Here is a 25,364-nt window from a genome sequence, read left to right on the forward strand (position 1 = left end):
TTAAGTAAATACTAGTCCATCCATTATCTGTAGCCGCTTATCCTGTTCTACAGGGTCGCAGGCAAGCTGGAGCCTATAGCTGACTATGGGCGAGAGGCGGGGTACACCCTGGACAAGTTGCCAGGTTATCACAGGGCTGACACATAGAGACAAACAACCATTCACACTCACATTCACACCCACAGTCAATTTAGAGCCACCAATTAGCCTAACCTTTGGACTGTGGGGGAAACCGAAGGACCCGGAGGAAACCCACGCAGACACAGGGAGAACATGCAAACTCCACACAGAAAGGCCCTCGCCGGCTGCTGGGCTTGAACCCAGGACCTTCTTGCTATGAGGCGACTGTGCTAAACACTACACCACCATGCCGCCCCAGTAAATGCTAGTAAATTGTGAAATTCCTATCAGTATTTCCATCCATCCGTTATCTGTAGCCGCTTATCCTGTTCTACAAGGTCACAGGCAAGCTGGAGCCTATCCCAGCTGACTATGGGCAAGAGGTGGGGTACACCCTGGACAAGTCGCCAAGTTATCACAGGGCTGACACAGAGACAAACAACCATTCACACTCACTTTCACACCTACAGTCAATTTAGAGCCACCAATTAACCTAACCTGCATGTCTTTGGACTGTGGGGGAAACCGGAGGAAACCCATGCAGACACGGGGAGAACATGCAGAAACTCCAAACAGAAAGGCCCTTGCCAGCTGCTGGGCTTGTACCCAGGACCTTCTTGCCGTGAGGTGACAGTGCTAACCAAGACACCACCGTGCCACCCCAGTAAATACTAGTAAATTGTGAAATTCCTATCAGTCTTTGCATCCATCCGTTATCTGTAGCCACTTATCCTGTTCTACAGGGTCGCAGGCAAGCTGGAGCCTATCCCAGCTGACTATGGGCGAGAGGCGGGGTACACCCTGGACAAGTCGCCAAGTTATCACAGGGCTGACACAGAGACAAACAACCATTCACACTCATGGTCAATTTAGAGCCACCAATTAACCTAACCTGCATTTCTTTGGACTGTGGGGGAAACCAGAGCAGACACAGGGAGAATATGCAAACTCCAAACAGAAAGGCCCTTGCTAGATGCTGGGCTCGAACCCAGGACCTTCTTGCTGTGAGGCGACAGTGCTAACCACTACACCACCGTGCCGCCCCAGAAAATGCTAGTAAATTGTGAAATTCCTATCAGTATTTCTAATATTCTAATTTCAATCAAGTTCTTGCTGATAATATAATTTGTAAGGAAAGATTTTGTACTAAATTAGAACTAGTTGTGCCACCCTTACCCTTCTTATTTTAGGAGAGAGAGAGAGACAGACAGAGAGAGATGGCTTCTGAGTAAACACCCCTCATGCCTCTAGTCTGCAGTGAGAGTCTGTGCCTCAGCAAGTCACTGTAAACCCCTGAATGCTCTGAGCTGCTGAAGGGAAAGTGGACTTGAGACCCCACACGGCGGAATGAGACCCCAATGAGTTCAGCATGTCTTTCAAGGTAAATCACTTGGACTTCGCACATTTGCAACGAGGTTTAGACTGTAGGGAAATGTGGTCATGCAGGCTGTTTTGAGCTCAGGGAGAAACCTGATCTGTGATGCGTCCTTTTGCAGTGATCAGGCTACAGGACATGGAGAAACGCCTTCATGCCTCCTCTCACTGTACACTTCACTGCTAGGGCGTCTAAAAACCTTTAGTTCATAGAATTTGCGGTGTTTTAAAGGCATGTTTCTGGTTATTTTTATCTATTACATTTTCGTACATATGGAAAATAAAACGGCTACTTCAGTCTGTCTCTAAGACTGCGTTCCAAACCGCATACACTACACTACACTACACTACACTACACTCATGTGTTTATCAAATGCTAAGCTTTTTTGTACATATGTCACTCAGTAGCCTGTGAGTTATGCCAGTGTTTTGTCCGCCTGTATATGAAGTCATGGCGACCAGTGATGACGTGCTATTTTGATCCGTCACGTATTGTTTTGATATTGTGGTTTGAGACGCGGCCATCATGTACGCAGGCGACCTAGACACGTGTGTGTGTGTGTGTGTGTGAGTGACAAAAGAGCTAAACGTTTACTGGGGTTAAGTTTCAGATGAGATTTAGTAACAGATAATTAATTAAGCACCAGGTGTCTGTAGCCAACAATACTATTTACACCCCAACCCTTACTCAGAAACAAAATTAAAAAAAAAATTCACAAAGGTACAAGAAATTCATTCATTCATTCATTCATTCAAGGAAGCAGATCGATTGCTTCATTTTGCAGAGTTGGATCAATGTCATGGCAGCGTGGTGGTGTAGTGGTTAGCGCTGTCGCCTCACAGCAAGAAGGTCCGGGTTCGAGCCCCGTGGCCGGCGAGGGCCTTTCTGTGTGGAGTTTGCATGTTCTCCCCGTGTCTGTGTGGGTTTCCTCCGGGTGCTCCGGTTTCCCCCACAGTCCAAAGACATGCAGGTTAGGTTAACTGGTGACTCTAAATTGACCGTAGGTGTGAATGTGAGTGTGAATGGTTGTCTGTGTCTATGTGTCAGCCCTGTGATGACCTGGCGACTTGTCCAGGGTGTACCCCGCCTTTCGCCCGTAGTCAGCTGGGATAGGCTCCAGCTTGCCTGCGACCCTGTAGAACAGGATAAAGCGGCTACAGATAATGAGATGAGATGAGATCAATGTCATCACATCACAGATGCTACGGCTGAACTGAAGTAATATTTCCTCCTCAATCATGCAATATAAAAGAATAAACTGCTACGAAGGGGTGGCGTGGTGGTGTAGTGGTTAGCGCTGTCGCCTCACAGCAAGAAGGTCCGGGTTCGAGCCCCGTGGCCGGCGAGGGCCTTTCTGTGCGGAGTTTGCATTTTCTCCCCGTGTCCGCGTGGGTTTCCTCCAGGTGCTCCGGTTTCCCCCACAGTCCAAAGACATGCAGGTTAGGTTAACTGGTGACTCTAAATTGACCGTAGGTGTGAATGTGAGTGTGAATGGTTGTCTGTGTCTATGTGTCAGCCCTGTGATGACCTGGCGACTTGTCCAGGGTGTACCCCGCCTTTCGCCCGTAGTCAGCTGGGATAGGCTCCAGCTTGCCTGCAACCCTGTAGAAGGATAATGAGATGAGATGAGATGAAAATTCACAAAGGTATAAGAAATTCATTCATTCAAGGAAGCAGATCGATTGCTTCGTTTTGCAGGGTTGGATCAATGTCATCACACCACAGATGCCACGGCTGAACTGAAGTAATATTTCCTCCTCAATCATGCAATATAAAAGAATAAACTGCTAAGAAGGGGCGGCGCGGTGGTGTAGTGGTTAGCACTATAGTAGTTTCGTATGGTTTATTTCACACCTCTATGTTAGTGCACTATTATTGGAATATTGGGCCCGCCTCATAAATTGAATTATAACCTCCAGGTATAGCTGTTTGTGGGCAGTGAAGGACCAGGTGGTCCATGTCTTGTGGTGCCTGTTGGCATTTTGGACATGTTGGAGTGTCACGATACCCCCATTGGTAGAGGTTCACAGCGGTTCGTCCACTTTTTGATAAAATTCTATTGGATTGGACCCACTCACGTCTTGAGAGGGCTGAAAAGCCTGGGAGTGGGTCTGTTGGGTTTGTAATTATTTCTCCTCCCTGTGGAATATTCGAATCCCATTCTCTTTTCCAGGATTCATGTATGTTGAAATTTGGATTACTTGTTTTGAAGAATGGTTTTCGTGATTTTAGTCTGTTGGTGTTAGGGGCAGAGTCAAGTACCCTTCTCACCGGGGTAGATTCGTCCAGCAGTTGTATACGCTCATATTGGCGCTGGGTTGCTTGTTCCCTGCGCAGGTGTGGAGGGGCAATTGATGCCATCACAGGGAGCCAGGCTGTAGGTGTGGCTTTGATGGAACCTGTGATTATTCTCATGGCTGAGTTCAGCTGAACATCTATTTTGTTGGTATGGGAGCAGCGGCTCCAGACTGGAGCACAGTACTCAGCAGCACAGTGCAAGAGCTGAAGTCTGCAAGACAGACTGTGATGCTCCCCAGTTGGTACCAGCTAGTTTTCTTATTATTGCACATCGCTTTTTACGTTTCTGTGCTGTGGCCTCGCAATGTTGTCTGAATGTTAGCACTGCCACCTCACAGCAAGAAGATCCTGGGTTCGAGCCCAGCAGCCAGCAAGGGCCTTTCTGTGTTGAGTTTGCGTGTTCTCCCCATGTCTGCGTGGGTTTCCTCCAAAGACCTGCAGGTTAGGCTAATTCTTCTTCTTTTGGCTGCTCCCGACTAGGGGTCGCCACAGCGGATCATTTCATCTCCGTCTTTCTCATCCTTCTTTGGGCAGCACAGTGGTGTAGTGGTTAGCACTGTCACCTCACAGCAAGAAGGTTCCAGGTTTGAGGCCGGCGAGGGCCTTTCTGTGTGGATTTTGCATGTTCTCCCCGTGTCTGTGTGGGTTTCCTCCGGGTGCTCCGGTTTCCCCCACAATCCAAAGACATGCAGTTAGGTTGACGTGGGGCGGCCTTGGGCTGAGGTGCCCTTGAGCAAGGTACCTGACCCCTGACTGCTCCCCGGGCGCTCTGGTGTGGCTGCCCACTGGTCTGAGTGTGTGCGCGCGTGTGTTCACTGCTTCAGATGGGTTAAATGCAGGGGATGAATTTCAGTGTGCATGTGACGAATAAAGGTTTCTTCTTTACCACACCTGCCACTTTCTCCTCTTTGGCCTTCCTCATTTTCATGTGCCTGGCAGCTCTGTCCTCAACATTCTCCTTCGAACATGCTCTGCATCTCTTCTCAGGATGTGCCCATACCATCTCAGTCTCATCTCTCTTAGCTTAGAGATGAGACTGAGATGGTATGGACGCATCCTGAAATTCACACTCACGGTCAATTTAGAGCCACCAATTAGCAGGTTAGGCTAATTGGTGGCTCTAAATTGACCGTGAGTGTGAATGGTTGTTTGTCTCTATGTGTCAGCCCTGCGATAATCTGGCGACTTGTCCAGGGTGTACCTCACCCAGGGGCGCCGCCAAAAATTTTGGGCCCCATGAAAGATTAGAATTTTGGGCCCCCCAACTTTGCCCACCCTCGTCACAATTGCACTATTGTCATTATTTGACTTTTGATAGCCCATGGACCTTGAGTTTGTGACTTTGTTATTACATTTTATGTACGGTATTAACCCACCGGGGACAAGTTTGATGCATTTAAATGAACTCCATGCTCAGTAGCCTTACAAATGTTACCCATAAAAGACAGGAAACATCTTATTATAAATTTATTTCAAAGTGACATGGAGTGACATTTCAATTTGATCAATTACGTACGTATTTCTTCATATGTTGTAACCTCTATCCCTCTTTTATGTGTGCTGCGCTTTCTCCAGCTCCTCAATTTGAAACCAATGGTTTAGAACGTGTGAACATTCCACACACATAACCATGTCAAACACTTGACTGGTGTCCGTTATTAGCAACAATTTAATCTAGCAAACAGTATATGGCGCTCGCTCATTAAAAACTTCAATCCTAAAGCATTTATGGGTTGTATTGCTGCTTACCTCCTTCTCCAAAGGGGGGGTTCAGTGGTTTGGTAGGGCGGAGGTGCCCCTGAGGCTGAATCTGTGCATATTTAGGGCACCCCATTAGTTATGAAACTGGTTATTAGCACTAGTTATTAGCACCAGCATAACGTAATATTTCATCCTGTTTATCACACAAGTCAGTTCAGTTATTAAAATGGAAAAAATGTCACTGTACAAACTGTAAAAGTGTTCTCTTGATAGGCTAATCCAACCACGTTCATACTGTTCATTTACCATTCGCTAATATTTTAAACACACGTGAGCGATAGCTACCTTTCTTTGGGAAAAACTGAGTGACCAGTTGCTTGCCTCTCCGGTCCTTCGGTTTCTTTACGTTTTTGACAGCCACTCTTCATATTTAGCGATCATAGACTGTACGCACTCCACTGCTGGCTGGCTGCTGCACCGCGACACAGCAGCAAGTAGCGTTGCACTGATCAGCACACAGATTTAACACATCGCGCTTCTACCAGAACTGGACCGTACCATTTCGCAAAAGGGGGAGGGTTAAATGACAATATGTTGAAGAACTCAAGAAATAGACAACCTTGTTCAATTAGCTCATTTTACCAGATGGAATATTGCATTGTTGTTATTTCAAAAGTCTTATTAAAATCATTAAAAGCATATTATCAGCCCCTTAAAGGGCCCCATGGCAGTGCTGGGCCCCTAGAATTGTTCTAACCTTTCCCCCCCTGGCGGTGCCCATGACCTCACCTCTCACCCATAGTCAGCTGGGATAGGTTCCAGCTTACCTGCAACCCTGTAGAACAGGATAAGCGGCTACAGATAATGGATGGATGGAAACTGCTAAGAGGTTTTCAACTGCATTTCCCAGAATGCATTGCAGCCAGGACGCATGTGAGCTTTTTTCTCAAAAATTTGTGACTTCTTAATCTTGTAATTTCTGAGATATTTTTTCTCTGAATATTACCCCCCGCCCTAAAATGCCATCGCAATGTATCATATTTTTTAATGTCGAAACATTTAATTTCATTATGTTTGAAGCCATATTTGCTCTACAGCATTTCTTTACATGTGCCTAATCACTAATGCACAGCGTGGTTCCTGTTAAAACAGTCATTCCCTCACCAGCTTGTTTTTTAATTAATTTTCAATAAGTGCAATTCCAGCAATAGTACAGGCTGTAATATAGATAAGGTTTGCATGACAGTTACTATGGCTCTATGAATTCTGTAAGTGAGTGTGGCACTGCATCAATAACCTTCATTCATCTGTGGCGGATATAACCACATGGACTCATGATTACTTTGGCAAACTTTGTCAAGCACTACAGTACAGAGTTACATCGACAAATGCCAGTTAAAACTTTACTGTGCAAAAAGGAAGCCTTATGTTAACTGTGTCCAGAAGCGCTGTCGACTTCTCTGGGCTCAGAAGCATGTGGGATGGACCATCACACCAAGGACGCGTTATCCTAATGGGCTTCATGGGCAGCTGCCCAGGGCCTCGGCCACTAGGGGGCCTCGGAGGTAGCGAGATTGGAAAATATGAAACGATATTTTCAGAAGTTTTGATCATATTGATAACATTTTTGATGCATTTCGCCACCCGTAAGGAAGCCCACCTTGTCCCGTCGCATAAATCACCCATCATTGTCAATATGATCACTGTCCACCATGTCTTCACACACTACGCCAGCTTGAGTTCAATGATTTAATTAATGACTTCGCTTTCCAGAAAAGTAGGAAAGTGCCCTTGTAAGTTGACCCATGGCTGTCAAACTGAATGCACAAAGCTGTGTGTCACTGCTGTTTGGGACATTACGTGTGTGAAAGGATGAAATGTTTCACATAGCCTAACATTTTGAGATTTATTTCTGAGAAGCAAGATATAAAGCCCTGCACTCCCGCGGGAGTCCCGCGGGACCCGACGCAATGCAGTGCGGCGCGGGACAAATTTTGAAAGCTCATTGCGGGTGCGGGCGGGAGGGAGAGTGCACAATGCGGGAGCGGGCGGGAGAGGTGATAAGCTGCAGTCCCGCTAACTAAAAACGTGTTTTAAATAAAATTTATAAATTATTAATTTATGTCCATCATATATAATTTGTGCTGGATATTTTATTTGGCATTAATAAAAACATTTTAAGATGCCTAAATTTGCGGATGTGGTCTAATCTCGCATACGTTTCCGATTCCTTTCCGCTCTTCTGTGTTTGAGATCTCCGATCATGGCAGAAGAGCAGAGCTCCTCTAGTGAAGCTCACAGTGCTTCAGAAGTAAGTGCTGCTTTAAAAAGAGGTACATTGCTTGAAACGCACCCCTGAACGTGAGCTGTAGATATTTATGCTCAAATCCACTCAAAGTAGGGGGCGGGGCACCATCACGTTTGTGTCTTTAAATTATATTAATTTCTTATAGGCCTACTTGTATTTCCTAGAATGTAAATGTGAGGAGTGACATATAAGCTATGTGCAATGTACAATATTCTTAATATCCACTGTAGATTTTGGTAGGTGTGTTGGGTATCTCTGTAAAGCCTCAGCTGTGCATGCCGCCTGGCAACGCGCACCCTCGCTACGTGCGCTAGGTGAAGGATCGGTCAGTGGAGAGCTCAGCTAAGCTCAGCATGTTTAATTCCCCAAGCCAATGACAAGAACTTTATAACGCGAATGTCTGCATCACGCGGGATTTGCGGGCGGGAGCGGGACAAAATATGGCAGGCGCGGGCGGGAGCGGGACTGAAAATCATAATTTTTTGCGGGAGCGGGACTGCACAATGCGGGAGCGGGCGGGACCGAGACTGAAAATTCTGTCCCGCACAGACCTCTAGCAAGATATTTTTCTTTCTTTGTTATCGCTCTTTGTTTTCACAAGTTAAAAGTTGCCTGGATTCCAAAATGAAAACGAACGGTTATATACCAAATGAATGTTCTTGTTCTGAATACTAAAGAAACTGTTGTAGGCCTAGGTTATGTTCTTGGCATGTTGTTCATTGACTCACTCATTCAAAGGCTTCTTGAGGCTAAACTTTAGTTAACCAGACTTGTTAACCATGATGTCTGATGGATTTTTTCACCATGCAATTGCCTATTTCATCATTGCTTTTTCTCGATTAAATAGGTGTTGATGGATATAAAGTTTTATCGTTCAATAGTATTTCTAATTGTGCCACTGTCATTATTTAAGTTTCTGTGTCTAGTTAGACAGGCACGTCTGAGGGGGTGAATTTGCTGAGCGCAGTTGACAACAGGCGGGGGTGAGGCCTCGGGGGGGTGTCTGCCCAGGGCCTCGGCAAGGGTTAACCCGGCCCTGCATCACACAGTGAAAATGTGTATTGTGGTCAGACAAATCAGCAATCTAGGTCTTTTTTTAGAAGAAATGGATGCCGTGTGCTCTGGATCAAAGATGAAAAGGACCATCCAGACTGTTATCAGCAACAAGTGCAAAAGCCTGGGTCTGTCATGGTATGGGGTTGTGTCAGTGCCCTTGGCATTAATGCAGAAAAATACATTGAGACTTTGGAGAACATATTCTGCCTTCAAGATGAGATCTTTTTCAGGAATATTTCAGCAAGACAATGCAGAACCACATTCTGCACACAATACAAAGGCATGGCTGCAGAAGAAGAGGGTTTCTGTCCTGTCGGTCCCCAATAGAGAATTTATGGCCAATTTTGAAATTAAAAAATGACAATGCTGACCCCATACTGTTACACAGCTTAAGACCTGTTTGCAGGAAGAATGGGACAAAATGGCCAAATGTTCCGTTTATTTTTGCTCTGTAAGTGGACATAGATCCCAAAGAAACTAGTCTCACTTTATAGCCAAATGGCTAGCTGGCTAGCTAGCTCACAATGACTGTATGAGGTGCATACAGTGAAATTGGCTTCCTTTCTTCCGTTTTATCTTCATCTGACAAGCTTTCATATTTTAAGTCAAAAGTTATATTCCTGAAAAGTATAATTTTCCATGTCCACTGCTGATGTGGCTAAAACACTACCATAATAACCGTTTCAAAGTAGGAAGTGGGTGGCACGATGGTGTAGTGGTTAGCACTGTTGCCTCACAGCAAGAAGGTCCGGGTTTGAGCCCAGCGGCCGGCGAGGGCCTTTCTGTGTGGAGTTTGCATGTTCTCCCCGTGTCTGCTTGGGTTTCCTCCGGGTGCTCCGGTTTCCCCCACGGTCCAAAGACATGCAGGTTAGGCTAATTGTTGGCTTTAAATTGACCGTAGGTGTGAGTGTGAATGGTTGTTTGTCTCTGTGTCAGCCCTGCAATAACCTGGCAACTTGTCCAGGTTGTACCCCACCTCTCGCCCATAGTCAGCTGGGATAGGCTCCAGCTTGCCTGCGACCCTGTAGAACAGGATATGTGGCTACAGATAATGGATGGAAGTAGGAAGTGGAGATTTATGTGACAAGTGGAGTGATACACACAGGGAAACAATCCATTGCTGTTATTGTGACATAACAGTCTTTGAATGTCAATCAAATTAGTGGATCGGAACTAACGTTAAAGCAATATTGCACTTGCATTTGAGCTGTTATACTGAATATCAGCACGGCTGTTATTACCTGCCAAGTGATAGCTGTGCTTATATTTAGCATAACCACACTCTTGCTCATGATATATTAATTTTTCCAAAACTGGCAGTGTGTTTAAATTTAAGGATATGATGATTGTGTAAGCTTATGATTAATTATGGTCAGCACAAATAATCACATTCAACTTGAATAATTGCAATTCTGACTTTGAGGTGATTATATAAATATTGTGACCAGTGGCGTGCACAGATAGACACGAGGTGGTGCTCAAGCACCTGCCCCTCTGCCCTCTGTCCAAAAAAGTGCCCTTTTGAAATTTTTTTTTACAGTTTACTGAGGCCAATGTCGATATGATCTTTTAGAAAAGCCGCGGCATTAAAAGTATGTGAGAAAATAATGTCCTGATGTGTGCCCCCTCCGCACACACACCGGACCTCTGTCTCTCTTGCTCTGTCACGTGAACAAGCGTGCAGTGCATTCAATGTGAGGTTGCAGCAGCATAGTGTCCTGGAAGCCACGGCCTTGTCGTAGCGCAGACAACACATCGGGCAGTCAGTCAGCTCTTCCCCTGCCCCACCAGCCAGGTAACACATGAATCGAGTGAAAATGTATTGTTTGCCCTCTAAGCCCAAGCTGTAATTATTTTGTTGTGAAGTAGCCCGTCACATACAGAAACAACTGCACATAAGTATTATATTTTTTGCTAGACCATTTTCAGATTTAGGAAAACAAAAATTTCTTTTTCTATTTTGTTCAACTAGAGATTCCTGGCAAAGTCAAAAAGCCTTGATGTAATAAATTAACATTAAGTGGTTGTTTTACACCTTTAAAAACTAAAACGGGTCAGTGGCGACCCGAACACAAGAGGAGGGTTAAATCTCAGACTTTTATAATAAGGTGTTCCACATGCGCAAAAAAGTGCCCTTTTTTCCCCCCAGAGCACTTGCCCCCCAAAATGTCTGTGCACGCCACTGATTGTGACCAGCCGAATGACAGCCCTCTGTTTATATTGTATGATATTTTATGTTTTAGTAACATACATATTTTATGCATATATGTGTGTTTTGCAGAAGGAAACACCCTTAGCCAATGCTGCATTTTGGGCAGCCAGAAAGGGGAACCTGGCCCTCCTTCAGCTGTTGCTGAACAGCGGCCGTGTGGACATCGACTGCAAAGACGGCGTATGCCAGCTTCAGCTACATTCATTATTACAACCATTAACTTGGCATACACTGCATTAAAGAAAAACTAAAAACGCACTCACTTCAACATGTAGCTCATTTCATTCTTTACGATGATTTTTTGACCAGTATGGAACCTCAGCTCTGATGGTGGCCTCCTACAGCGGCCATTATGACTGTGTGAAGGAACTCATCATGCAAGGGGCAGACATCAACCTGCAGAGGGAGGTAAGACAGTTGTCCCTGTCAGGAGTAGGGCTGGATGGAGGGCTATCTGAAAGAACTGGGGTGGGTTTCCCAAAAGCCTCGTAACGCTAAGAGTATCTTAACTAGGAGAGAGAGTGTTCATTGTGATGCTCGCTCTACCATTTAACGATGATCTTTGTGCTACGATGCTTTTGGGAAACCCAACCCTGTTTGTGATGATATAAAGAATTCTCAAAGTTGCAAAGACATGAAAGGTTCCCTGATCCTTCTCAATGAAAATTATTCTTATGAGGATTGGAATAAGTACTTTGAGTGCCTGGAAGAATCAATAGCACCTACATTATTAATGTGCTTTTGTCGTAAAAGTTAAAGAGAAATATTTACCATGTGTTAGAGAGACTCAGGTTGAGCCACTGGTATGTGTTTGGATTAGTTTGTTGCCTTTGCAAGATATGTCAGTGTTCAATATTAAGGCATTTTCAAATTTATTCTCTAGCATCATTTTTAATTGATTTACAATCTTGATTCCAAAAAAGTTGTGACGCTGTGTAAAACGTACATAAAAACAGAACTACTTTACACAGTATTGTATTTCTAAAAATCAATAAAGTTTATCAGTTTGAACATTATATATCCTGTCTTTGTATTGTATTCAATTGAATATAGGTTGAAAAGTATTTGAAATCATTACCTCTGCCAACTTTGTTGGAGGAAGTTGTTTTCGCCTCCATTTGTCTGTTCCCAACGTAACTCAAAAAGCAGTGAATAGGTTTTGATTAAATTTTGAGAATAGGTGGGCTATGGTCCAAGAAACAATTGATTAAATTTTGATGCAAATCTGGATATATATGTTGCGCCAGGATTTTTTTGTCTGTTCCCAACATAACTCAAAAAGTAGTGGATGGATTTTGATTAAATTTTGTGTACAGCTGTAGTATTATCCTAGATTCAAGTGAATTGATTTTAATGTTATGTGGCTTGGTGGAGGTATGCACGCTAGCAAGTGCCCTTCTAGTTGCATTCTGTTTTTATTTATATTTTACACAGCGTCCCAACGTTTTTGGAATTGGGGTTGTATTTTGAAACATTGCTGCACTGCTTTTTTTTTTTTGATTGATTGATTGATTGATTGATTGATTGATTGATTGATTGATTGATTACTTTATTCTGAACAATAAAGAAGAAAGATATAAAAATTTAAATAAAAAATGCAATAATCAAAACATCGTCATAAACAAACAGAATAGCGTAGCCACAAGGCAATAACATAATGTTCAGAAAGGATTAGGAAGAAGTAATAACTTATCCAATCCTAACCCTCTATACCACCGCTAATCAAATGTCACTTTCCACCATAATAAACTATATATACAAAAGAAAACAAAAGCAATAAACAAAAAAGAAAACATACCAACATGCCAAAACATACCGACATTTTAACTGCTTTTGCAGTTATAACAGTGCAATAACTGGTTTTGCAAGCACTAGTAGTTCATTTTAAGGATTTATGATATGGCCCTGATGATCATTTTTAGTGGGCTTTTAATTTTTTTATTTTTGTATATTTTCGAATGTGCACATTATCTAATGTGTTGTGTCACAGAGATAAGCTTGTGTCACATTATTGTGTTTTTGGGAACATTTGGTCTCCTCAAGTACAGTAATACCTGAATGTGGTTTTGGTGGGGTACAAATGTCCATAATAGTTGGAGTAATTGAAATATTGAAACAGCTTCTACATTGTGGGGACATTTGGCTGGTCCCTATTAGTTTTTTTTTGTTACAAACATTGCACATTGCATCTTTAATTAAAAATACAATAAAATGAATAAACCTAAATGTTTAGATTTAACTGTAGCATTAGTTAGCCGCATTAATAATTACGTCTGTGGATGGTCCTCACAAGAATAGTAAGACAAACTTTGTGTGTGTGTGTGAGAGAGAGAGAGAGAGAGAGAGAGAGAGACTGATTGTGATTGTTTCTTCAGACAGGTTCTACAGCCCTGTTCTTCGCAGCACAGCAGGGACATGATGACATCATCAAGCTCTTATTTGAGTTTGGAGCTTCCACAGAATTCCAGACCAAGGTACTCAAATGCAATGTGTTTAAAGTGCAGCTTGATTACAAACACATACCTGTGTATGGCCCAAAATTTTGGCTCTTTAACACGATCCGTAGCCTGTATCACTCTGTAATGCATGCATGAACTAGAAAGGCACCCTGTTGAGTGCATACCTCCACCAAACCACATATTCAAACTTGCATCAAAATCTATTCAATTGTTCCTTGGCCCATGACCCACATTTCCTCAAAATTTCATCAAAATCTGTTCATTACTTTTTGAGTAATGTTGGGAATAGCAAGCAAACAAACAAACAAATGGAGGCGAAAACATAACCACCTCCAACAAAGTTGGTGGAGGTACAACCCCGATTCCAAAAAAGTTGGGACAAAGTACAAATTGTAAATAAAAACGGAATGCAATAATTTACAAATCTCAAAAACTGATATTGTATTCACAATAGAACATAGACAACATATCAAGTGTCGAAAGTGAGACATTTTGAAATTTCATGCCAAATATTGGCTCATTTGAAATTTCATGACAGCAACACACTTGTCCAGGGTGTACCCCGCCTTTCGCCCGTAGTCAGCTGGGATAGGCTCCAGCTTGCCTGCGACCCTGTAGAAGGATAAAGCGGCTAGAGATAATGAGATGAGATGAGATGAGATGAGATGAGATGACAGCAACACATCTCAAAAAGTTGGGACAGGGGCAATAAGAGGCTGGAAAAGTTAAAGGTACAAAAAAGGAACAGCTGGAGGACCAAATTGCAACTCATTAGGTCAATTGGCAATAGGTCATTAACATGACTGGGTATAAAAAGAGCATCTTGGAGTGGCAGCGGCTCTCAGAAGTCAAGATGGGAAGAGGATCACCAATCCCCCTAATTCTGCGCCGACAAATAGTGGAGCAATATCAGAAAGGAGTTCGACAGTGTAAAATTGCAAAGAGTTTGAACATATCATCATCTACAGTGCATAATATCATCAAAAGATTCAGAGAATCTGGAAGAATCTCTGTGTGTAAGGGTCAAGGCCGGAAAACCATACTGGGTGCCCGTGATCTTCGGGCCCTCAGACGGCACTGCATCACATACAGGCATGCTTCTGTATTGGAAATCACAAAATGGGCTCAGGAATATTTCCAGAGAACATTATCTGTGAACACAATTCACCGTGCCATCCGCCGTTGCCAGCTAAAACTCTATAGTTCAAAGAAGAAGCCAAATCTAAACATGATCCAGAAGCGCAGACGTCTTCTCTGGGCCAAGGCTCATTTAAAATGGACTGTGGCAAAGTGGAAAACTGTTCTGTGGTCAGACGAATCAAAATTTGAAGTTCTTTATGGAAATCAGGGACACCATGTCATTCGGACTAAAGAGGAGGACAACCCAAGTTGTTTTCAGCGCTCAGTTCAGAAGCCTGCATCTCTGATGGTATAGGGTTGCATTAGTGCAACCTTTCTCAACAGGGGTGCCGCGGCACCCTGGGGTGCCATGGCACCCTGGGGTGCCATTTGGCTTCGTTAGGGGTGCCGTCAAAAAATTATATATTCTAACATTGAAAGAAATAAAATGAATTAAAATTCCAAAAAACGATAGTTACACTAATGCATTCTGCCTGCATCTCTGATGGTACGGGGTTGCATTAGTGCGTGTGGCATGGGCAGCTTACACAAATCACTGAAAATGATACTGTCAGAATTGCAGGTACAACCCCGATTCCAAAAAAGTTGGGACAAAGTACAAATTGTAAATAAAAACAGAATGCAATGATGTGGAAGTTTCAAAATTCCATATTTTATTCAGAATAGAGCATAGATGACATATCAAATGTTTAAACTGAGAAAATGTATTATTTAAAGAGAAAAATTAGGTGATTTTAAATTTCATGACAACACCACATCTCAAAAAAGTTGGGACAAGGCCATGTTTACCACTGTGAGACATCCCCTTTTCTCTTTACAACAGTCTGTAAACGTCTGGGGACTGAGGAGACAAGTTGCTCAAGTTTAGGGATAGGAATGTTAACCCATTCTTGTCTAATGTAGGATTCTAGTTGCTCAACTGTCTTAGGTCTTTTTTGTCGTATCTTCCGTTTTATGATGCGCCAAATGTTTTCTATGGGTGAAAGATCTGGACTGCAGGCTGGCCAGTTCAGTACCCGGACCCTTCTTCTACGCAGCCATGATGCTGTAATTGATGCAGTATGTGGTTTGGCATTGTCATGTTGGAAAATGCAAGGTCTTCCCTGAAAGAGACGTCGTCTGGATGGGAGCATATGTTGTTCTAGAACCTGGATATCATTGATGGTGTCTTTCCAGATGTGTAAGCTGCCCATGCCACACGCACTAATGCAGCATTTCTCAACCTTTTATCAGTCATGGCACCCTTCAGAAGTATTCAAATTCTCAAGGCACCCCCATATAAAATATACGCAGTCACGCTGACCATACGCTGACCCCGTCAGTGACATTGTGACATGGGAAAGGGGGCCGTGAGACAAATTTTGATGATACATGAGGTGGCGATGATCTGCATTAGTGTAACTATCATTTTTTGGAATTTTAATTCATTTTATTTCTTTCAGTGTTAGAATATATAATTTTTTGACGGCACCCCTAACGAAGCCAAATGGCACCCCAGGGTGCCGCGGCACCCCTGTTGAGAAAGGTTGCATTAATGCAACCCCATACCATCAGAGATGCAGGCTTCTGAACTGAGCGCTGAAAACAACTTGGGTTGTCCTTCTCCTCTTTAGTCCGAATGACATGGTGTCCCTGATTTCCATAAAGAACTTCAAATTTTGATTCGTCTGACCACAGAACAGTTTTCTACTTTGCCACAGTCCATTTTAAATGAGCCTTGGCCCAGAGAAGATGTCTGCGCTTCTGGATCATGTTTAGATACGGCTTCTTCTTTGAACTATAGAGTTTTAGCTGGCAACGGCGGATGGCACGGTGAATTGTGTTCACAGATAATGTTCTCTGGAAATATTCCTGAGCCCATTTTGTGATTTCCAATACAGAAGCATGCCTGTATGTGATGCAGTGCCGTCTAAGGGCCCGAAGATCACGGGCACCCAGTATGGTTTTCCGGCCTTGACCCTTACGCACAGAGATTCTTCCAGATTCTCTGAATCTTTTGATGATATTATGCACTGTAGATGATGATATGTTCAAACTCTTTGCAATTTTACACTGTTGAACTCCTTTCTGATATTGCTCCACTATTTGTCGGCGCAGAATTAGGGGGATTGGTGATTCTCTTCCCATCTTGACTTCTGAGAGCCGCTGCCACTCCAAGATGCTCTTTTTATACCCAGTCATGTTAATGACCTATTGCCAATTGACCTAATGAGTTGCAATTTGGTCCTCCAGCTGTTCCTTTTTTGTACCTTTAACTTTTCCAGCCTCTTATTGCCCCGTCCCAACTTTTTTGAGATGTGTTGCTGTCATGAAATTTCAAACGAGCCAATATTTGGCATGACATTTCAAAATGTCTCACTTTCGACATTTGTTATGTTGTCTATGTTCTATTGTGAATACAATATCAGTTTTTGAGATTTGTAAATTATTGCATTCCATTTTTATTTACAATTTGTACTTTGTCCCAACTTTTTTGGAATCGGGGTTGTATAAAGAGAGAGATTGAGGGGAAATAAGTGAGTCAGTGAGGCAATTGCTGACCAGTATTACCAGTGAGTTAATACATGCTTTGGCTGCATAACTCTAGACAGCATGGATGTGCGTTAATTATAGAGATTACTTTTGTCATCATAGATAAAGCTGCCAAGTTTGTTCCTGACAATTTTTATGTATATTTTTGAGGAACTATATATAATTATGTACACTTTTTTATTATTTTTAAAAAAATATTTAATTATGCTTGAACAAAAACACTTGCCACGGTTAGAACTGAATAAATTCAAGTGAGGTGAATATAAAGCTAAAATATATTACAAGATAAATCACTGTTACAGTTTTCCTGTAGACCTGGGTTTCTCTACCTCAGTTCTGCAGAGTTTCAGCGGATTCTCCTTATTTGTTTCATTGTGCTTCTTTCTTTGCAGTTCCTCCTCACATTACAGAACCTCACACGAAACGACAAATCACAGAATCACTGATCTGTTCAAAAATACGTGACTTAATTACTTGCTTGATTCATTGTTTGGTGGACATTAGAGTGTGCACATTACATGAGTGCTTGCAGATGAGCAGGCATGGTGAGAACATACAAACTCCACACACAAAGGCTCCAGTCGACCGGGAGGTTCGAACCTGGAACCTGCTTGCTATGAGGCAACAGTGCTAACCACTGCATCACTGTGCCGCCCACCGTTATTATTATTATTAGTAGTAGTAGTAGTGGTGTCTCTTCTACACACACAGACTGATAATCTGGGGCGGAGCTTGGGTATTGTGTCGGGGGGAAGATGTTTGGGCCCCCCCCAATCTTTCTCTCCGTTTACAGTACAAGGACCGGATTTAAACTTCCTTATCATATTTGCTCATTTATTCATAACCGCGGACATCCGAACGTTGCTTGCGGTTAACCACTTACTTTGAACCAAAGATTCTAGAGCGCCCTGTAGGGTTACGTTCTGGAGGGAAATGATGCATTTTATAAACAAAATGTTAAGCAGACAAAAACTATGCCTAACCCAGCCTACACAATATATTTTTATTGAACAATTTTGTTGCAAATAATTCCGAATGGATATGTGGTCAATAAACTGTATTAAAAAAAAAAATCCCGACCAGCGGTGAGGCCCCGGATTGTTCGCGCCTCAGCCCCCCCCCCCCCCCCCCCCCCCAAATCTCCGCTACTGTTGATAATAGAACTGGATTCAGGGATCTGGTGCACATGACGGCAGATAAATTTGATTTTGTCTCATACTATCATTGGCTGTTTCGTAGCACTGTTTTGCTGCTGGCTGCAGAAGGGTTCACACTATCTGATTCATTGTAGAGAAAAATCAAACATGATTTAAATATCAGAGCACCGTAGTTAATCGGCAGACTGAGAAATTTGCATCACTGAATGATGTGTGTGTTGGGTGATGTTGTAAATCAAACCAACATACTAATTATAGTAACAGAAGATTTTTTTTTTGTCATTTGATTTAAGAAAAGCTTGGATTCTGTGTTGGCCATACAGACATTTGGGACCATATTCACAATCTGTGCTGTGTTTGTGTTGTGCTTCCTGCAGGATGGTGGCACGGCCCTGTGTGTCGCCTGCCAGAGTGGTCACTCCAAAGTAGTGGAAACGCTACTCAAGAATGGCGCCAACGTCCATGACCAGCTTAGTGTTAGTGCACTGTCTTCAATTTGAACATGCCTGTCCTTTTCCTTATTCATAACTGCCTGTAGGGCTTGAGTTGTCTCAGTGATTCTCAGGTTGCTGCCATGTCAGCGGTTGCATACCGCTGTCGAGAATTCATTTTGGACCGAAGCCTAAAAACCATCAACACAAACAAAATTAGCCCTGTGTATGTAAACAAATACCACTGAGGATGCAGGGTGAAAGGAGTTATAACTAAATTAAACATTTCATTTGAAAACATGCTAGAAGCAAATGTATGTTACTAGCTGGTTTATAATTAGATATTATTTTATTAAAGCTATAACATTACATGCTTTTAAAATTAAAGTAGCTGTTTTGGTTTTTTTTTACATTTTATTTTGTTTGTGCATAGGCCCCAAACATACATACTTATAGTATAATATATGTATAATTTAATACATATGTCAATATAGTTAATGGAGGTTTCCCTAACTGTTTTATCATTATGTACAAGCATATCTCTTAACCCCTTTGCCTAGTTAGCACAGAGACACTCTCTCATCACATTTCAGGACGGTGCCACTCCTCTGTTCTTAGCCTCTCAGGAAGGTCATGTGACCATCGTCCGTCAGCTGTTGTCATCTGGAGCCAAAGTAAACCAGCCTCGTGAGGTGAGGGGATTCATTCTTCACCCTCCTCTTAATACATTATAAAGTGCTTGTTTGTTCCAGTGGTACGAAATGTTTGTGTGTGTCTGTACACTGTAGGTTGTTCTATCAATCATGTATCATGTCTGGTTTATGTGCTGCTCTATATTTACTTCATAACCTCAGGATGGCACCACACCCCTGTGGATAGCAGCCCAGATGGGACACAGTGAAGTTGTGAAAGTTCTGCTACTGCGTGGTGCTGACCGAGATGCTGACAGAAATGTATGCCATTGATTTTACTAATGAAGCAAAAAAAATCTAATTTGGTGAAATTAGTTTGCTGAAAAATGTAGTTTTACATTTTTTCCTTACTAATATAATTGTGTAGCGAAGATATATTTATATTTATGTATATATCTTCCTAAAAAAATGAACACAACTTGAGGTGGCATGGTGGTACAGTGGTTTGCGCTGTCACCTTACAGCTAGAAGGTTCTGGGTTCAACCCTCATGGCCGACTGGGGCCTTTCTGTGTGGAGTTTGCATGGTCTCCTTGTACCTGTGTGGGTTTCCTCTGAGTGCTCTGGTTTCCTCCCACAGTCAAAACGATTAGGTCATTTGGCTACTCTAAATTGTCCATAGGTGTGAATGTGAGTGTGAATTGTTGTTTGTCTTTCTGTTAGCCCTGCAACTTGCCCAGGGTGTACCCTGCCTCTCATCCAAGGTCAGCTGGGATTGGGTCCAGCTTTCTGGAGCTTCCACGACCTTGATGACAATGGATAGATGGAAAGTACAGCTTGCCATGTTACAGATTCCCATGTCTGAAAATCAAAAATCTTTCTTTCGCATCTTCTTTCAGCTGCTCCAGTTAGGGGTCACCGCAGTGGATCATCATGATCCACCTATATGATTTGGCATAGGTTTTTGCATCAGATGCCCTTCCTAACGCAACCCTCCCCAGTCTATCCGGGCTGGGAACCAGCACTAAATATGCGCTGGCTTGTGAAACCCCACACTACAATTCAGTAGCTGGGCATTTTACCTAATCTGCATGTCTTTGGACCGTGGGGTAAACCAGAGCACCCAGAGGAAACCCATGCAAACATGGGGAGAACATGCAAACTCCACACAGAAAGGCCCCCATCAGCCATGAGTTTCAAACCCGTAACTTTCTTGCTGTGAGGTGACAGTGCTAACCTGAAAAGTACCTGAAAGCTTGAACACTAACTATTACAAAGTGCTGACACTGTAGACTCCTTCCATAAAAACTAAATAAACACCTACACACACACACACACACACACACAAAACTGTTTGATCAGCAATTACACACATTTTTAATCATCAACAATCCTTGTGTAAGTTATTCCTATTGAAACTATAATGGAACTATTGTCAAAGCTGCTATTATAGAAAATTAATCAACACCTTCTGAAGAGTCAAATTTGCAAATTCAGCAGCATTGTGCTATAAAAAAATGGGAATAATATAGTTCTACTTTGAATTTAAATTTGTCTGTATGAAAGGTGCCTAAAACACAGTAATTATCTCACTAGCTAGTTGATTAATTTGAGTCTCAATTGATGAATGGTTTTTTCTCTCATTGCCTGCTGAAAGGATGGCTCCACTGCACTTTTTAAAGCTGCACACAATGGACACTGCAGTGTCATCGAGGAGCTCCTAAAGTTCAACCCATCTCTTGGCCTTCTGAAGGTAGACGATAACGTGTCAAAATTGTTCATGAATTTGAGATTATCTACAGCAATTACATAGTCCACTGAGTTGGTTTATTACATTAAAGTGCATATTCTGGACCAATTTCGTGTTTTTTTATATGAAAGTATGTCCCTTTACACACTCATCCAGAAGAGTAATTTTGCACAAGGCCATCTGTCTACAGCAGAAAAAAATAAAATAACAAAACGCGTCTGGAAAAATCCCAAGGGAGTCTGGAGCCAGATTTGTGATGTCACCTGCGGAAGCGCGAGGAGGCTGCATGAGCTTTGCACGGTTTCAGTGCGCAGCCTGTGTAGACCAAGCGCTCCCATTTCTCTCTCATTGTCCAGTCTCTTGGGAAACGATGAGTACTAATCCCATCAAGATTGGTGTTGCTACACCCTCCTACGATACAGTACATCTGTTAACCATTTTAATAATTACGCGATAACGTTGAAGAAATTTGCAGAAAACCACCAGGTCGTTTTCTCATAAACAAACCAGCGCTGACGTAGGATTCAGAGGGAGGCGTCCCGCACATGACGTCACGAAAATCAATGTTTCCAGGGAAATCCAAATACCAAGTTTTTTCAGAGGCGGACCAATTCGCCTCAAATGGTTTGATTTCAACTGAATTTTTCTGGTATTGCGCAAGGTAAAAAAAATTGCAGAGAATGCAGAATGTTACAGATATTTGACCAAAGTTTAACATAAAATAGGAGAATTACATTGATCTTGCTCCTGAATTTACCCGTGATATGCACTTTAATAACTAATAACCTGTTAAGGTATATATCTATTACTATTCTTACAAATGTGAATTCTGGAGGCATTTTTTCTCTCTGTTTTAAATAACTTGTTGTCTGTCTAGAACGGTTCCACAGCTCTTCATGCTGCAGTCATGGGCGGAGATCCGAAAACTGTGACGCTTCTGCTGAAAGCAAATGCTGATCCTACTTTACGCAATATGGTATGTGATGGGGGTATAAAGGTTTACCACGGCACGATGATTCAAACCACTGTGTATGGAGCAGTAGTTGGGAATTGATTTTGTGTCCGTGTGGAATTGTCCCTATATCTATAAAGCCTGATCACAACTCATTTTATTACTTATGTCTACTTCCAGATTATTATTTAAGAACATTATTAAATTGGATTCCTTTAGCACTGTGCATCTCCCACCCTTCTTCAATGTTTCTTATTGCCTATCATTTCCAGGTGGGAGTAGGGTGTAAGACACAGTGAAGGAGGCATGGCATGTGCAACTGAGGCCAAATGTTTATATACAAATATGGCTAAAGACGTTCAAACTAACTTTTTCACAACTCCACACATTTCATGTTACCACACACTTCATGTGTTAAGCCATTCTTTTGATGGTGGATGTATATACTTTTGTACCTGATGCCTCCAGGTCCTTCACTAGTTCGATGTTTGATCATGTCTTGGAGTTCGGTTGGCCTCTGTGCCTGTAAGTGTCAGTGAAGGAGGCATGACTTCTGTGCCTGCCAGACTCAGTAATAGAGGCCTGGCCTCTTCTCGTCAGTCTCAGTGAAGGAAGTGTGGTCTTTGTAATTATTATTATTATTATTACATTATGCTCTGGCGGCACGGTGGTGTAGTGGTTAGCGCTGTCGCCTCACAGCAAGAAGGTCCTGGGTTCGAGCCCCGGGGCCGGCGAGGGCCTTTCTGTGTGGAGTTTGCATGTTCTCCCCGTGTCCGCGTGGGTTTCCTCCGGGTGCTCCGGTTTCCCCCACAGTCCAAAGACATGCAGGTTAGGTTAACTGGTGACTCTAAATTGACCGTAGGTGTGAATGTGAGTGTGAATGGTTGTCTGTGTCTATGTGTCAGCCCTGTGATGACCTGGCGACTTGTCCAGGGTGTACCCCGCCTTTCGCCCGTAGTCAGCTGGGATAGGCTCCAGCTTGCCTGCGACCCTGTAGAAGGATAAAGCGGCTAGAGATAATGAGATGAGATGAGATGAGATGAGACATTATGCTCTTTACTGTTTGACTAAATCAGTGTACTTATCAAAACTGTTAGTTATAGGCATGAGTAGGTTGCACATTGATTTGGACAAAGCAGAAGGGCAACTGAACAAATTAGTGAACAAATTCATTGACTGAATCAAATCAAATGACTCAAGACACTAAAAATACTTCAAGGGTTTTACCTCTAATCAGAGTTTTTAGAACATTAATATTTACAGTATATTCTGGTTTGGGACAGAGTGGTAGCTCTACACCAGTTTAATAGTGACATCTAGGGGACCATACACAGTAGTTCAGGGTGAAAAGTAACCAGGGGTGGGTTTCCCAAAAGCTTCTTAACGCTAAGAGCGTCTTAATTAGGAGAGAGAGTGTTCATTGTGATGCTCGCTCTACCATTTAACGATGATCTTTGTGCTACGATGCTTTTGGGAAACCCACCCCAGTTCATTTTTCCAGTTCTGAAAACAAACAAACAAAAAACAAACAACCTGTTAGTGCCAAGCAATAGGTAGCCACAGTGTGCGCAAAACAATAGCAAAGGGGTAACTGCTCTAGAAATGTGGCATTATATTATGTGTTTAGTATATTATTGTCAATGTTTCTAATAATAAGATACTGTCTTTCAACAGAATAATGACCTACCAGAGGACCTCACAAAGAACGAGCGCATCCTGAGGATTCTGCGGCCGCAGATCTTAAATGGAGGAAGTTGATGACTGTTCCTCTTGGCCCTTAGTTTTATAGCCTTTGGTTTTTGTGGCTGACAAAAATGCACTACACCAAGCTAAAATAGAAATTGCAACTACACAATTTTAATGGTGCCTGCTTGTATTTGGAGCTTTAAAACTTCTGCAAGAAATTAACAATTACACAAAAAACAGAATTGTTCTTTGTCCTGGGGGACTGTTAGAAGCTGCAAATCAGTTTAGCTTTTTATCAATTAGATCACACAGCTGTAGCAGGAATAAAGTATGGTGCAGGTGAATTCCAAAGATTATGAAACCATAGATTTTTAACTCTATCTTTCTTTTGGGTTTGTCTTTCTTGATTAGGTTGTAATTGATTTTTTTTTTTATTGCAGCTTCCAACAAGTTTCTCTGTACTAAACTGGGTTATTCTTATTTAATATTTGCATAGAAAGAATAATCCTATTTATTATCATCAAACTGTCACAATTTAATAAAGTTTGCTAACTGTGTTCCTTATGACAAAGAAATACCAAACCCAATCTAGCCATAATAACTCAGCCTGAACGGATCATATACGTAGCTGTGTAAGCTTAAAGCTTTATGTGCAGTTTTTTACAATTAATTTTCTTCTGAAACTCTGTTCAGATGTTGCATTTGGGATTCTAAACTGTTTAACTACTGGTGCTGTAAAATTGTAGTATTTTGCAAAATGTGTTTGTGAAAGTGTGCCAGACTGTATATTTGTGAAATAAATACTGCAATGAATTGTACAGTACCTGGAAATGGGTTTCTAAAGAGGTTTTGTGATTTCTTCTTGTATAGCCACGGTTCTTTAACTGGGTTTTGGGATCATTATAAGGGTTAGGGCACCCTTATTTGTTTTTATTTTTTTATTGTTTATTGCACATACAAGAACAAAATTGGCTTAACAAAATACAACAAATACAAGACATGCAGGGAGGCCTGAAACCTGATGGTTTTTCAAGGGTCTCCCCTTGTTAAAATAAAAATGACAATATACATGACAATGTTCTAGTGGTAATCTTGAATTTAATGACAACTTTAAATTTAAAAAATCAGTGAGTGGAAATCATCTCATCTCATCATCTCTAGCCGCTTTATCCTTCTACAGGGTCGCAGGCAAGCTGGAGCCTATCCCAGCTGACTACGGGCGAAAGGCGGGGTTCACCCTGGACAAGTCGCCAGGTCATCACAGGGCTGACACATAGACACAGACAACCATTCACACCTGAGTGGAAATTTCAGGAATAAAAAAAAAAAACTGGCTCAAATTTAAAAAACAAAACGCCTAAATATTATTGTACACATTTGAATCACGAGCCTAATATTTGATTGATTTGATAATGCTCATAAATGTGCACTGAGGGATTATTATTATTTTTTTTACAGTTAAAAGGAGTTCCTCACTAAAAATGTTTGTGAGCCCATTTGTGCATTATGTGTGACTTAAAACGATGCTTGTGATGTTTTGGCATTTTTGTATAAAG

The 25,364-nt window shown here is 42.2% G+C and overlaps 1 protein-coding gene across 2 annotated transcripts; it reads left to right on the plus strand.

Moving 5' to 3' along the window:
* Positions 1-1,420: 1,420 nt before the first annotated feature.
* Positions 1,421-24,213, plus strand: ankrd29 (ankyrin repeat domain 29). Of its 2 annotated transcripts, XM_060940524.1 has the most exons (10): positions 1,421-1,501; positions 11,140-11,250; positions 11,380-11,478; positions 13,446-13,544; positions 18,736-18,834; positions 19,383-19,481; positions 19,644-19,742; positions 21,078-21,173; positions 22,048-22,146; positions 23,797-24,213. In XM_060940524.1, exons 1-10 carry the CDS (start codon positions 1,490-1,492, stop codon positions 23,878-23,880), a joined length of 897 nt encoding a protein of 298 aa, XP_060796507.1. In that variant the 5' UTR covers positions 1,421-1,489; the 3' UTR covers positions 23,881-24,213. The 2 variants fall into 2 exon arrangements, with proteins under 2 accessions (XP_060796507.1, XP_060796506.1); XM_060940523.1 differs by lacking the exon at positions 1,421-1,501 and having other exon boundaries at positions 11,125-11,250.
* The last annotated feature ends 1,151 nt before the right edge of the window (positions 24,214-25,364 follow it).

Source organism: Neoarius graeffei, chromosome 15, assembly GCF_027579695.1.
Source record: "Neoarius graeffei isolate fNeoGra1 chromosome 15, fNeoGra1.pri, whole genome shotgun sequence".
Classification (NCBI taxonomy): domain Eukaryota; kingdom Metazoa; phylum Chordata; class Actinopteri; order Siluriformes; family Ariidae; genus Neoarius; species Neoarius graeffei.

Coding starts and splice junctions, on each gene's coding strand:
- ankrd29 (XM_060940523.1), top strand. CDS start 11,125: ATGTGTGTTTTGCAGAAGGAAACACCCTTAGCCAATGCTGCATTTTGG. Junction 18,835..19,382: donor ACGTCCATGACCAGCTTAGT/GTTAGTGCACTG, acceptor ATCACATTTCAG/GACGGTGCCACTCCTCTGTT. Junction 19,743..21,077: donor ACCGAGATGCTGACAGAAAT/GTATGCCATTGA, acceptor GCCTGCTGAAAG/GATGGCTCCACTGCACTTTT.